General features: G+C 34.6%; 1 protein-coding gene across 4 annotated transcripts in view; it reads right to left on the bottom strand.

Moving 5' to 3' along the window:
* The window catches only part of EYA3 (EYA transcriptional coactivator and phosphatase 3), a 102,513-nt gene that overhangs the window by 63,802 nt on the left and 24,526 nt on the right, over positions 1-14,185 (bottom strand). For 3 of the 4 annotated variants that reach the window (XM_077898891.1, XM_077898894.1, XM_077898892.1), the window contains one exon: positions 4,576-4,674. In XM_077898891.1, the coding sequence (XP_077755017.1) occupies positions 4,576-4,608 (33 nt within the window). In that variant the 5' untranslated portion in view covers positions 4,609-4,674. Of the gene's footprint in view, positions 1-3,451; positions 3,466-4,575; positions 4,675-14,185 lie in introns of those variants that run through there. The other variant, XM_077898893.1, reaches the window with a different exon arrangement.

Genomic DNA, 14,185 nt, shown 5'->3' with positions numbered 1-14,185 from the left:
ATGATGAATGCTAAATAAATTCATATAATACATTTAACAATAAAAGGGAATGAAGTACTGATACATGCTAAAACATAAATGAACCTTGAAAAGATTATGTTAAGTGGAGGAAGCCAGTCTCAAAAAATCACAAATTGTATGATTCCATTTACATGAAATGTCTACAAATTGGTAAATTTTTAGAAAGAAATTAGATTAGTAGTTGGCTAGGGTTGTAGGGGATGGAGCAAATGGAGTGTGACTGCTAATATGTATGGAGTTTCTTTCTGTAATGATGTAAATGTTTTAAAATTGATTTTGGTGATGGTTGAAAAACACTGTGTTTAGTATATTTACATATACTAAAAACCAGCAAATTGCACACTTTAAAATGAATATGTGAATTGTATCTCAAAGCTGTTATTTTTTTTAAATGACATATAATCTTATTTTTGACTTAAGATAACACAAAAAGAACCACTGGCAAACTCATGAATCAGGGTTCTATTTGTGCCTCTGCTTAAAAAAAAAAAATCCTGCTTTAATTTAAATGTAACAGAGTAAGGGAATGCTAGTAACACAGAACATGAATTCAGAATATCCACATTCTGTTTCAAGTACTTCTTCACTATGTGATTTTTCAGATGATCAATGCTGGCTTTGTATTGATGTCTGAAAGTTTTAGTTTTATGAGATAAAACTGCTGTTAAGTGTGGAAGAATAGAACTCATTTGAAATAACTTAGGTACTTGCTTATACATATTAAAATAAAAAGTATTTTTAAAAATTGAGGTATGCTACTCTTTACAGCTCACCTTCTTTCATAGGGAAGATAAAGAAATCAGGGGTTCTCTCCTTACTAACTGTTCCACCTCTTTCTTCTCCTTACCCTCCAAGCCCCAAACACATTTTTTTAAAAGATTTTATTTATGAAAAAAAAAAAAAAAGATTTTATTTATGTATTCATGGAGGGGGGTGGGTGGCAGAGACACAGGCAGAGGGAGAAGCAGGCTCCATGCAGGGAGCCTGACTGGAACTCAATCCCAGGACTCCAAGATCACACCCTGGGCCGAAGGCAGGCGCTAAACCGCCGAGCCACCCAGGGATCCCGCAAACACAATTTTTAAAGTCCTTTTTTTGTTCTCAAAAATGTTTCCCAAGATTCGCTCTTTTCCATGTTTTAGCCTAGAGAGTATACTATGGCTATTGGCTATAAGCATCTGCCACCTCTGTTGTCTACAGTATGAGGAATTTCTTTTAAAAATTTAAACACAAAAGGCATACATGCTCATATTTTTAAAAATTCAAACCATTCAGATATGTATAAAAAATAGAAGATCTTTTTCTGACCCATCACCTCCATGAAATAATCAGTATTAAGTTTACTTTATATTACTCTAAAAATTTTTCCTACCCCGTGTATCCTTTCAAAATGTGAATTTGGAAAGCACCCCTGACAGCCATGAAGGAGTTTTTAAAGTGCTTCTAACCTTGCCAGGGACAGTCTTGGTTTATATCTCTTATCCCCAAACCAAGTCTGGTTAGTGTCCTGTTTTACTCTTCAAGAGTATTATCCAGTTTAGAAAATAATACAACTGCTTCAGTGTATTTGAAAAAGAGGAAGGCTGGGATGGGGGGGAAGAAGGAGGAGACTGAGTAATTTCAAAGTAACTGGTGACCACAGAGTGAATCATTTCTGACTGCAGAAGACTATGGATTGACTGGCAAGAAGGGAGAGTGAAAGAGAGAACCCAATGTTAGGATTTACATTGCATTGTCAACAATGACCTGAACAAAGCTTAAGATGGAGCAAATAAGTAGTAGAGAAACAAAAAGATAATTCAGTAGGCAAGAGACAAAAAGACACAAAGAGTTATAACATAACTCCAGTTAATACTGCCCACCAACATCTATGTATACAGGTAACAGTCAGTAGGGTAAAACTCTTGGTTTTATTTATTATCATCAACTTGGGATAGAATCATTCTTTCTACTCAATTTTTAGATCTCTACTACAGCCTGTGAAGACTTTTCTCCTCAAAGTACAATATTTACCCTTCCCATTCTAATTATTTTTAACACTTTATAGGCATTCATTAATCATAGGGACAAACTACAGACCAAGGCTGTGTACATCTCCCCTGTGATCCAGAGCCCATACTCTGATCCTTCTCTTTTATGCTACTTACACACCAAGTCAATATTTCCCCTGCTCCAATCATCCCAGAGCCTGACACCAGACACCTACTGACAGCCTCAAAATCCCAAAAGCTCTTGGAATTATTCAAACAAACGAAACTTAAATTGTTTACCCTGCCTTGCCTGTGGAAACTCCAATAAAGACCATGTCTTCTGTATTCCCCTATCTCCTTTCTGTCTCCTAACTGACGCTGGTACTTCCCCTGTGGCCTGGTGTGATGTGCATGGCCTTTCATTTCTAAGGACTGTAAGTAACATTAAACTTTTCTTTCAATGGCATTGACCTCCCCATGTTGTCACTCAATTACCTTTATAAATTAAGACTAAGGCACAAGTCAATAAAAAAAATTATGCCCTGGGTCAATCACCATTTAGAGTCAGCAGAAAATTTGCTTTTAAAATGGTTTAATCAGGGCAGCTCAGGTGGCTCAGTGGTTTAGCGCTGCCTTCAGCCCAGAGTGTGATCCTGGAGACCTGGGATCGAGTCCCACGTCGGGCTCCCTGCATGGAGCCCGCTTCTCCCTCTGCCTGTGTCTCTGCCTCTCCTCTCTCTCTCTCTGTATCTCTCATGAATAAATAAATAAAATCTTTTTAAAATTTTTTTAGAAAAATAAAATGGTTTAATCTGGGACACCTGGGTGGCTCAGCGGTTGAGCATCTGCCTTCAACTCAGGGCGTGATCCCAGAGGTCCCGGGATCCCGCATGGGGCTCCCTGTGGGGAGCCTGCTTCTCCCTCTGCCTATGTTTCTGCCTCTCTCTCTCTTCATCTCTCATGAATAAATAAACAAAATCTTAAAAATACAATAAAATGCTTTAATTTCTCACCTTCTTAAGTAACAATCAGGGTTGCATATCATGTTATAGAAATTGAACAGAACAGAAAGGAAATGAAGAACAGAAAAGATGATCACCAGCAGGTCAGCCTCACAATCCTCATTACCTTCAATAAGTGAGGAGTAACTAACAACAATACCCTTATTTCAATAGTGTGTCAGCATGTAAGTCTTGAAACTAGACCTCTATCTTGACTAGATCTCTGTTTTGCTACCCTAAAAACTCAAATGACATAATTTTCTTTTTTTTTTCTTCATAATTTTCTTTAGTACATTTAATGTCTCTAATCTAGCTATATTTGTTCTCACTGTACATATCCTAAGAACACTGCTGAGGATGATTTCCATAATTATCATTGCCCCATCAGGGATAGTGATGACATTTCTTGTTTCAAGGTCATTTTACCAAATGTGTATGACTTTCTAGTCTTATACTTACCTTAAGTGAGAGGGCTAAAAGAATAATGGCAAAGTAATCATTAGTATGACTTCTCAACATAAAACAAATATTAGAAATGTATTAAAGGACTTCATGCAAGCAGGTGTCCATCCTTCTGAGGTTTAAAGAATATATCCGGAACATGAAAAACATACCCTATTATCTGCTTTCAAAATTCAAATTTTTCTAAGTTGGATTTTCATAAAGGTAAACATGTATCATTCTACATTCTCTCTTAATATGATATTCAAGAGGCTCATTCAGGATAGTAAGCTGACTCAGAATTTATCTAACTTCAGAAAAATAATCAACACAACAGGAAAAGACTCTTTATTATAAAGAGATCTTAAAAGAATGATTACTATTGTTTTCCTATTTTATTTTATTTTACTTACTTTATTTTTTAAGTAGGCACCATGCCCAACATGGGGCTTGAACTCACAACCCAGAGATCAAGAGTTGGATGTTCTACTGACTGAGCCAGCCAGGTGCCTTTGCTTTTTTTTTTTTTTTTTTTTAATGCTAAGGGTCAAAATACAAATAGAGCAAAACAAACAAACAAAAGGCCATGGCGGCAATAAATCTGTATCACATGGAGACATTTATAATTACTTTATTTATATTAAATATTTCAAAGAAATTAAGAATCTAACCTAGACTCTAGGGTCTTACCTGTTTTTAACAATCAGCTAGTAGTCAAATTATACTTTTCTTCAACTACTGTTTTTTGAAAAATTAAGTCAATCAGAGAAATTTAGGTAAAGATAAAGCTAAGTTTTCTGGCAGAAATGGTATATATTGTTTTCCTGGTAAATAGATATCTTCTTTTATTTTCTAAAAACTGTAAGAACAGCCATTGGTGTTTTTTTCTTTTTTAATGATATTTCCAAATACAATACTTGTTTTGTAATGCTGAATCTTCTAAGCAGACTCCCTAGCATTAAGCTAACAAAATGTGAATTTTAAGAATATAACATAACACTGTTTTCTTAGAAGTATTAGGAAGTCTTTTCCTTATTTTTATTCTAATTTTGAACTTGTAGCATAACAGTAATATTTAAAATCTCGTACGATTACATTTTCTAAAAAGAATTTTAATTGAGACACTTAAAGGAGACACTTACTGGTTGTTCTGGTAAGTCTTGCTCTTCTTCCATGAGGACCAGTATTCCTTTCTATCGTTTATGTGGCTGGATTGTGTCTGTCACAGCAGTCTTCACTGTCTGTTTAAAAAAAAGGGATGGGGGATTCAAAGCTTTATGTACTCTTAAAGCATTATCATTGAGGCCATCAGAGAATAATTTTTTAAAACTTTTTGTTACTCCAATCTTTCTACGTGAATCCCAATCTCAAAATCTCAAACCTGCACGTGGCTTTTCAAAATTGACATGCTGCACCAAGTCAAGATAGGTGTACACAATGACCTTTATACTACCTTGTAAAAGCCAACACGTGGAACTCCTTCTGCTGTACTTAAAACATAGTTACTATAGTGCCTAATGCACTAAACATTTTATAATGACAGCCACGTGCAGATAACTAAAACATGATTTTTAGGATTATTGTTACATTAAAAAATGATAAAAACTAGCATAGCAAGTCAATAAGTTATGATAACATCTAACCTGCTTGAATGTGGAACATTTACATAACTGTTAACACAGACACTTTAAATAGGACAAATTGGAATAGCAATTGAATACTTTCACAACCATCTATCTGTATATATGTAATTAATTTAAAGGAAAATTCTTCTGGATTTATTTTAATAATGCAAATAAATAAGTAAAGCAAAACCTTGAATTTTAGAATTAAGGAAAAATCATGTAAAACTAAGACCCAATTTTATTCTGAAATAACAAGCTCCATTAAATATACTACCTAGTCAATTTAAGGGAGGGAGAGAGCGAGCACGTGCATGTACACACTAGCAGGGGAGAGGAACAGAGGGAGAGGGAAAAGCAGACTCTCTGGGCTCAATCCCAGGACCCCAAGATCATGACCTGAGCCGAAGGCAGACAGTTAAACAATTGAGCCACACAGGCAGCCCGCTACCTAGTCAATTTTTAAGCAAACTCTTTACCTTCTCAGACCCTATTCTTCCTTTCCTGATTTTCAAACTAAAAAGAAAAAAAGAGGACTCAAAGCCGCACATTTACAAGTAATAACATCTTATGGTGGCCTGCTGGCAAGAAAGAGACAGGTAGAGATATTAGCAAACTAAATACATTATAAAAATAAAACTCCATTTCTATGTAACACAAATGAAACCGACACTTCTCCAAAACAGACATGATAGCTTACGCCTTTAATGAAGGTCACACCTGTTTTCACTTCTACCAACCACTGTAATTAAACATATTAAAGCTAAGTATAGAACCTTATTGCTAAAATAATGAAAAGAGAAAAAAAACATGTAAAGGTAAATAAAAACTTCAGTTGTGCCAATATACCCCCCCTTCTACTGCTCTATATTGATGCAATACAAAACACTATTTTAGAGCCACACTCCAGAATGGGAAAAAGAGGGAACACACAAGTGATCAGATGCAAAATTGTCTAACTCCACCACAGCTTTACTCCCTTCTCTGACCTAGATGTCAAAGAAAAAGTTTAAAGGTCAGAAGCACTTGATGATCAATACTCACGTGTAGCTCATACATAGAGCCTCAAAAGCCAAGTTCTCCAACTACATGACGCAGGTAATTGGTGCTGCAGAATTACAGGGCGCAGTAACTAAAGCCCACAGGAGCTATCTTGCCTGAACTTGTTTTGCTCTCCTCAGAAGAGCATAATCAATGTGACGTGAAACGGATTCACAATTGTGAAAGATGAAACATTTTATGTTTTACCAGCTTATATCTATTTTAGTTTTAAATTGAAATGTCTTTATGTTATGGGATTTTAATATCGTCTAAATGTACATAAGGTACACATAAAATTTCATCTGAAAAGAAGGAACAAAATAGGGCCAAATTATGAGGGAAGTGTAATACCTTTAATAGCTCATTTGTTGGATTTTTGTATGACCATTTCTTAGCTAAACAAAAAAGTGATAATATTCCATATTTTACTTAATTGAGGGACATATGTAATAACTGCAATCTGTAGATTTTCAGCACGGCAGAGGGTAGGGATATTCCTTCTTATGGGGGAAGGGTTATAAAATCTGCCTCCAGGCAAGAAGGTAAGAAAAATTGTTTTAAAAAAAGGATACTCAGTAACATGTGCTTTAAGTTTAAAACACAGGAACTAATTGATTTAAGAAATATAAACATTTAAGAAGAATTGTTTTTTAATCGATCAAAGGGATCACAGATTTTGTAAGGTAAATACTACTCTTAATTGTGGGGAAATAAATTCTTAAGCCATATAAAACTAAATATTAAAATCTTGAATTTTGTTTTTTAGAAATATGGCAATATTATAGTGATTTTATAATGAAAATGAACAATTTCTCTATTTTTCCTAAGACAAATTCTATGGTAAGTTGAAGAAAACTTTAAGGGAAAAAATTAGAAGACATTTTTTTCTACCTCTCCTATTTCTCCTTTGAAAATAAGCACTGGTTGTTGCTTCCATCTTAAAAGTCACCTTATTTTCTCAGCTTTTCAATTTAGGGGAAGAAAAGGGGCACAATTTCTATGGTTAGGAAAAAACTTTTAAAAATCAAGTAGCTGTGGCCCCCCACGCGGCCCTGGTGTGGTGTGGGGCGGGGAAGGTGGGAACCCCCTGGGCGCCTGTGGGGTTGTAAAAAATTAAATAAATAAAATAAATAAAAATCAAGTAGCTGATCAATGATCACCAATAATTTTGATCATTTAAAACAAACAAAAGCAATCTTAAAAGGAAAGCACATAATTTATTACAGAATCTTCTGGGATTCTATTGGCAACATGTAAAATGCATAAAGTTGCAAGCATACATTCTGGTACATTTGTGTATATAATATGTTAATAACTATAAATTATGTATTTCCATCACAATATTCATCTAAGTACTACTTTCTGTTAATACAGTAGTTTTCCTTCCTTCCGATAATTTATAATTTGAATAACCTGAAATATAAGGACATACTAAATACAAGAATACAAGTACTTGTCACATTCCTCGAACTTCTCAATGAGCTAAAACTTTAATATTAAGATCTGACACCATTTTCTGTAAGTGGCACATGCTTACAATCAAGTCACATTTACTAGCAACCAAATGGAAGTGCTGTATAATATAGACACAGTACTATAATAATTGATAATAAAAAAAGTACAGAATTACTATACAAATCTTAGTATTCTCATTTCCATGTTCTAGAGTTTAATCTAATTGTGGGTTTTTGTAAACCATTAATCTAACATGACATTATTCTACACTAAACGAAATTCATCTTCTAAAATATCCAAAAATACACAGACTTGACATAGAAGTAGAAAATGGATTCTTATTGGAACTTAAATGAATACAGTTACTTACAATTTAGTCAAACAGCCAGTGAAATTATGAAACAAGGTGTGAGTTAATCTTTTAAGTGCCTTTCAGCATTTGGATAGTAATGTCTTCTCACAACTTTCTAGTTTCAATTCTTATTGTTGATTTCTAAATACACCTTTTTAATCACAAGAGTTTGTCAGTATCTAAATGCCTTTATGGGCAGAAATTGGGAAAATCTACAACTGAGAACAGAAATAGTATTCTGTTCCGTATCTGCAAATAGATATGGAAATAGACTTTCCGTATCTGCAACTGCTCACAATGAAAAAATAAGGAATTTTGTTTGGATTTGAAGAGATCACATAATTTTAAATACTGTGATTTCACATGTTCATAAATAAAGCAGGATACTTTTATAATATGGCAGCCATAATTTTTATTTTTAATCTTTAGAAATCAGAAGGGAAATAACTAGTAAATATTTTATTTCAATATTCTAATTAGATTTCTACCTCATAATTTCTGTTTTGTATCAAGTTGAATATACTATTCATCCTGTAATTGTAAATGGCTACATGCAAAAATCTAGGTTACTGCATTATTATAGCTCTTACGTATAGGAAGGGGAGAAAATATATATATTCTAAACACACGTATAAAGAACAAAGATCAAATCATAATGAAAATAAACACTACTCTTAATTATAACATCAAGAGAAGTGTCTAAATAGGGCACAACATTCTGATCCTAGAAGGGGAACTTGCATGTGGCAAAGTGTGCACAGATTAACTGAATATCTTTGATACAGTTCTAAAGAGTATCTCTAAAGAGAAAACAGGTAGATCATAAATTTAACCACTGACCATGCCGTGTTTTAGCAGTCTACTTAATATTTCTTCCAACGCCTTATATATACATATTTTTAGAACATAACAAATAAAGGCTGTAGAAGTTTCCCTGTGGAAAATTAACAGCATCCTTCCCAAAATTAAGTATGTCACAGCAATAGTTATATACAACAGTAATCTAAAGAAGTATCCAAAAAAGTGGGATATCATCATTTAAGATTATTAACATGTGTATTACTCTAGGATTTAAAAGTACATAATCAGCAAATATCTACCACGGTATCCTCAAATACGTGTATGCCTTGAAGAATGAAAACAATAAGCAAAATACCATCTTCTAGTGGCTTTAAGATGACTGCTTCAGGTATTGTTATTTTCAACAATAACTGATCTATTTTAAAGGAGATCTATAAATGAATTCAGAAACTAGTGCTCTAATACCCAGAGTATCAAACATAAAACTTAAAGATATCTCTTAAAAACAAACTCTAATTTATAAACTAAGGGGCCTTAATAAGGCAAAATCAGAAAAAGTGTCAGGAAAAACGGTTTCAAAACGTAAAGAAACATTTCTATGATCTCTTGCAGAACACTGCTTATTTGTACTGTTAGTGGGTGTGTAGAAAACTGGGCTTCATAATCTATAGAATGTATACATTAGTTTCAAACAAGAAGTGAACAAAGGTTTATTCCATACCTACAAATGTCTTACTGAAATTAGGCAAAAATAACAATGAATATCTTGGAGGAGAGGAGAATTATTAAGAGAATTAAGGAAGACGTATGCCATACCAGCCTTTAAAATCAGTTACAAAAAAAAAAAAAAAAAAAAAATTCAGTTACAGTGGGAAGGATGAAACAGGAATAATTTACCAAGCATGTAAAATACACCACATATTTTTACATTTATTGTCTTACCTAGTCTTATCTCCACAACTATCCTAAGACACAGGTGTTATCCTCATACTATGGAAAGGGCAACTGGGACTCAAGAAATTGAAACAATTTGCCTGAGAATAACAGCAATAATGTCTCAGGTTAAGGTAGAAATATACCAAATAAAGAGACTAAAGAATGGTGGTGATGGCTGCACAACACTGTGAATGTACTTAATGTCACTGAATGGATATTTAAAGTGGTTAAAATAGTTAATTCTGTTATGTATATTTACCACAATGAAAAAATACAAAAGACCTACGAAACAAGAAATACCAAATGATCAAATCCAAAAAGTGCTTATAAACTAGAACTTAAATAAAAACTTGAAACAAAACAAAAACAAAAAAAGTGCTTCTAAGTAGAGAAAATCAATACTTAAAAAGTACTGCCAGAGCATGCAACTATCAGTCTTCCATCTTCAGGTTTTGAGTTTGAGCCCCACGCTGGACATAGAGATTACTTAAAAAAAAAAAAAAAAAAAAAAAAAATACTGCCAGAAAAACAATATCAATATGGAGAAAAGCATGACTAATTCTAAATAAATTAAAAACTAGGCATTCAAGAAATTTTGGAGAAAACGGATTAGCATATTTTTCTCATCTGTGGAAACGATAAAAATTGCATGCAATAGAAGAAAACATAAGCAATGAATTAATAGACCCAATTATATAAAATATACTTTCATGCAATGAGGAATAATATATCTAATACTAAAAGAGTGTAACAAATGGAAGCAAGACCTGCAATAATTATAATAAACCTAATGTCTGCAATATAAATCCACCCAATTCTATATTACTGATCACTTATAATGTGGCAAACCGTAACTAATACTTATATCCATCAAAGGATACAAACAGTTTAAGTAACCACCAAGATCAAATCAGCACTTGGGAAAAAAGATTCTCACTACTAATTGAAAAAACTTTAATAATTTCAAGAGACTACTTCATTCCTATGAAAATACCAAAAATAAAACTAAACAAAATCAAGTGTTATCTGAGCTATAAGAAGATAAGAAATGTTCAGGCACTGGGACACGTTGGGTGGCTCAGCAGTTGAGCATCTGGCTTTGGCTCAGGGTGTGATCCTGGGGTCCTGCATCGGGCTCCCTGCGAAGAGCCGGTTTCTCCCTCTGCCTATGTCTCTGCCTCTCTATGTCTCTCATGAATAAATAAATAAAATCTAAAAAAAAAAAAAAAAATGAGAGAGAGACAAATGTTCAGGCACAGCTGTAAAATCATGTTATCTTCAGACTGTTTTCTGGTTAGAGTATAAAACAGGTCATAAAATTGCCCATGGCCTGATTAATTTTCTAATTTTTTCCCCCAAAATTAGATAGAAGGGTAAAAAGCTAACTCTAATTCAAGAAACAGTAAGTTTGTTCAGAGAAATTAAAAATTGGAAACAATCAGCATGTGGAGAATGGCTTACCTAGGCTGTAATTCTATAACATTCTATATTAAAATAGAAACTGTAGGGGTGCCTGGGTGGGTTAAGGTAGAAATATACCAAATAAAGAGACTAGAGAATGGTGGTGATGGCTGCACAACACTGTGAATGTATTTAATGTCACTGAATGGTATATTTAAAGTGGTTCTAATTTTTTTCAGTTAAGCCTCTGCGCGCAGCTCAGGTCAGGTCCAACTCGGGTTCCCTGCTCAGCAAGGAGTCTGCTTCTCCCTCTCCCTCTGCCCCTCCCCACTGCTCATGTGCTCACATTCTCTCAAATAAATAAAATCTTAAAAAAAAATAAAATGGGAACTATAACCTATTTCAATAAGCTCATTTAAAAAGGTGAAAGAAAAGATTTTACATTAATTATGAAACTTAATATAATTTGTTAAGAGTCAAAAGCAGATCCAAAGGGATACAATGTTAGATGTCTCAAGGTTTGTACAGTAAAATGTTTACACACATTATTTTACAAATGCTCCTAAAAAAGTGTTCAAGACATTAAGCTAAAATTGGACATAAATTCTCCATTCTTGCCCCACCCTTTTTCCTCAGGAAAAAACTTCAACTTTGAGAGAAAAGCAACTTAAATTGTATTGATTCTCCCTTACCCCAAATCTTAAAGAAGTTCAAGACAACACTACAGGCAGAAAGACTTGTTAATTTTCTTGTTCCGTTATCTCTTTCATAAGCAAAAAGTCTAGTTAGACCCTGCACACAAACCTAGGGTTGTTTCATTTTACAGTTCTATACAAAAGCACTGAACTTCCACTAAAGAATTTGATATCAGAAGATATTTCACATTTGATTTTACCCTATTAGACAGAAATTATGAATGCAAGAAAATATATAACATAAAATGCTATACAAGGAATATAGATTTTAGGGTTGTAAACTAAAATCAAAAAGGTGAAGACACTGCCTCATGAAGCCTCTTAAGTAGCAGAACCAGTAGTAGAACCCAAGACTATAAATTCCCTCATCTGAAGCTTTTTTTCCCCTTTCAGGTAGAATTGAATATAGGATTTCCCTTTTGAAAACTACATTCCTAATATTAGCATAGGCTATTTATTCCTTTTCCTACACTAAATCTCTTAACTATTCTATTACTTTGACTTCGTGGCATTATAGCATAATTTTTAAATGTTTTAAATTTATAAATTCAATACATTTTCAATATGTTAACTGGCATCTTAAGGACCGCCTCAAAATCTTAAAACCAGATTTTTTTTTTTTTTTTTAAGATTTTATTTATTCATGAGAGACACACAGAGAGAGGCAGAGACACAGGCAGAGGGAGAGGCAGGTTCCCTGTGGGGGACCCAGGTGCCCCTACCAGATTCTTTTCTAATGTTACTTTTTCTTTTTTTTAAGATTTTATTTAGGGGATCCCTGGGTGGCTCAGCGGTTTGGCGCCTGCCTTCGGCCGGGGGCATGATCCTGAAGACCCGGGATCAAGTCTCACGTCGGGCTCCCTACACGGAGCCTGCTTCTTCCTCTCCCTGCCTCTCTCTGTGTGTGTGTCTCTCATGAATAAATAAATAAAATCTTAAAAAAAAAAGATTTTATTTATTCATGAGAGACACAGAGGCAGAGACACAGGCAGAGGGAGAAGCAGGCTCCACGCAGGGAGTCTGACGCGGACCTCGATCCCGGGCCACCGGGATCACGCACTGGGATGAAGGCAGGCACCAAACTGCTGAGCCACCCAGGGATCCCTCTAATGCTACTTTTTAACTTCTTGTGAAGTCTAGCAAAAATAACAATTGGTCTTTACAACATGTCTTTAATTTACAATGTACAGATGGATTTACTGTTAACGAAACAGGTCGTTTTAATTACAAGGTATATGAAAATAAATTCCTTTACTATTTCTACTCAAAGATAAGCATCACGATTTTAGAAAATTAAAATACCTATTAACCTACTAAAACCTCAGTGTTGTTAGTGAAAGTTCCATGTTTCACAATTAATGATTAAGAATTCTTCAAATGGAAAAAAAAATTCTTCAAATGGGACACCTGGGTGGCTTAGTGGTTGAGAATCTGACTGCCTTCGGCTCAGGGCATGATCCTGGGGTCCTGGGATCCAATCGCACATTGGGCTTCCTGCATGCTTCTCCCTCTGCCTGTGTCTCTCATGAATAAATAAAATCTTAAAAAAAAAAAAAAAGAATTCTTCAAAACTCCTCTAAACCTCTACTATGGTCTGTAAGTCTGACAGTTTATAATTCTGTTAATACCACTGTTGTATACTCACTTGTTACCAATTCAAATTCATGTTTTCAAAGCTTGTTTTGGACAAAGTTGTGGTATGAGCTTGTTTTGAATAGCTTGCTTTGATGGAATTGTTTTTGAAGATATTAGGATTTTCTTATCGAACTTTTGCACCTTGAGTGGAGAGGACCATGAAGTCCCCGATACCATGGTAAGAGCAGTGGTGTCCATCAAGTGATGAACTTAAAAGTTCAACTTTAAAAACCAAGAGGTCTGACCACCAACTCGACAGCGTTCGGTCTGGGCAAGGCTATTCTTTGCCGATCTACACAGCCCTCTGAAATCTTGAGAAGCTTGCTCCTGCTATGGCCAGACTACCTGTGGTCGGCAGTGGCAATAAATCATGTAGCAGTCTCAGGAGTAGAAGGGGCATCTGTTCTGGCCTTGGTGAAGCTACTCCTCACAGGCAGTGGCTCTTGGAGTAAAAAACCTGTGGAGCAGCCCACCTTGCCCGTCAACACCACTATTAATTACTGTCTGTGAGCAATGTGCCCCGGCAGCAAGGGACCTACGCCAGCAGTTGACACTCAGCTTTTAGTTGCAATGACTGACTCCACCAAGACCAGCTTGTTGAAAGGTATACCTCAACTAAATTTGGATTTTATTTCTTTCATCTCCCTTTACCTGAAACAATAGGGTAATTAATTTATCATTAGTTTGCAATATCATTGGTTTATTGGCTTATTACAAGACATTATCCTTTATGCCATTGGTTTGTAAGATATTAATATTATAAATTCTAATTCCCATAAACGTGTGTTAAATAAATTATTAGCAAAGACAATCT

The sequence above is a fragment of the Canis aureus genome, chromosome 5 (genome assembly GCF_053574225.1).
Source record: "Canis aureus isolate CA01 chromosome 5, VMU_Caureus_v.1.0, whole genome shotgun sequence".
Classification (NCBI taxonomy): domain Eukaryota; kingdom Metazoa; phylum Chordata; class Mammalia; order Carnivora; family Canidae; genus Canis; species Canis aureus.
Note: the sequence above shows the minus strand (reverse complement) of the source record. Positions and strands in the feature narration are given on the sequence as shown.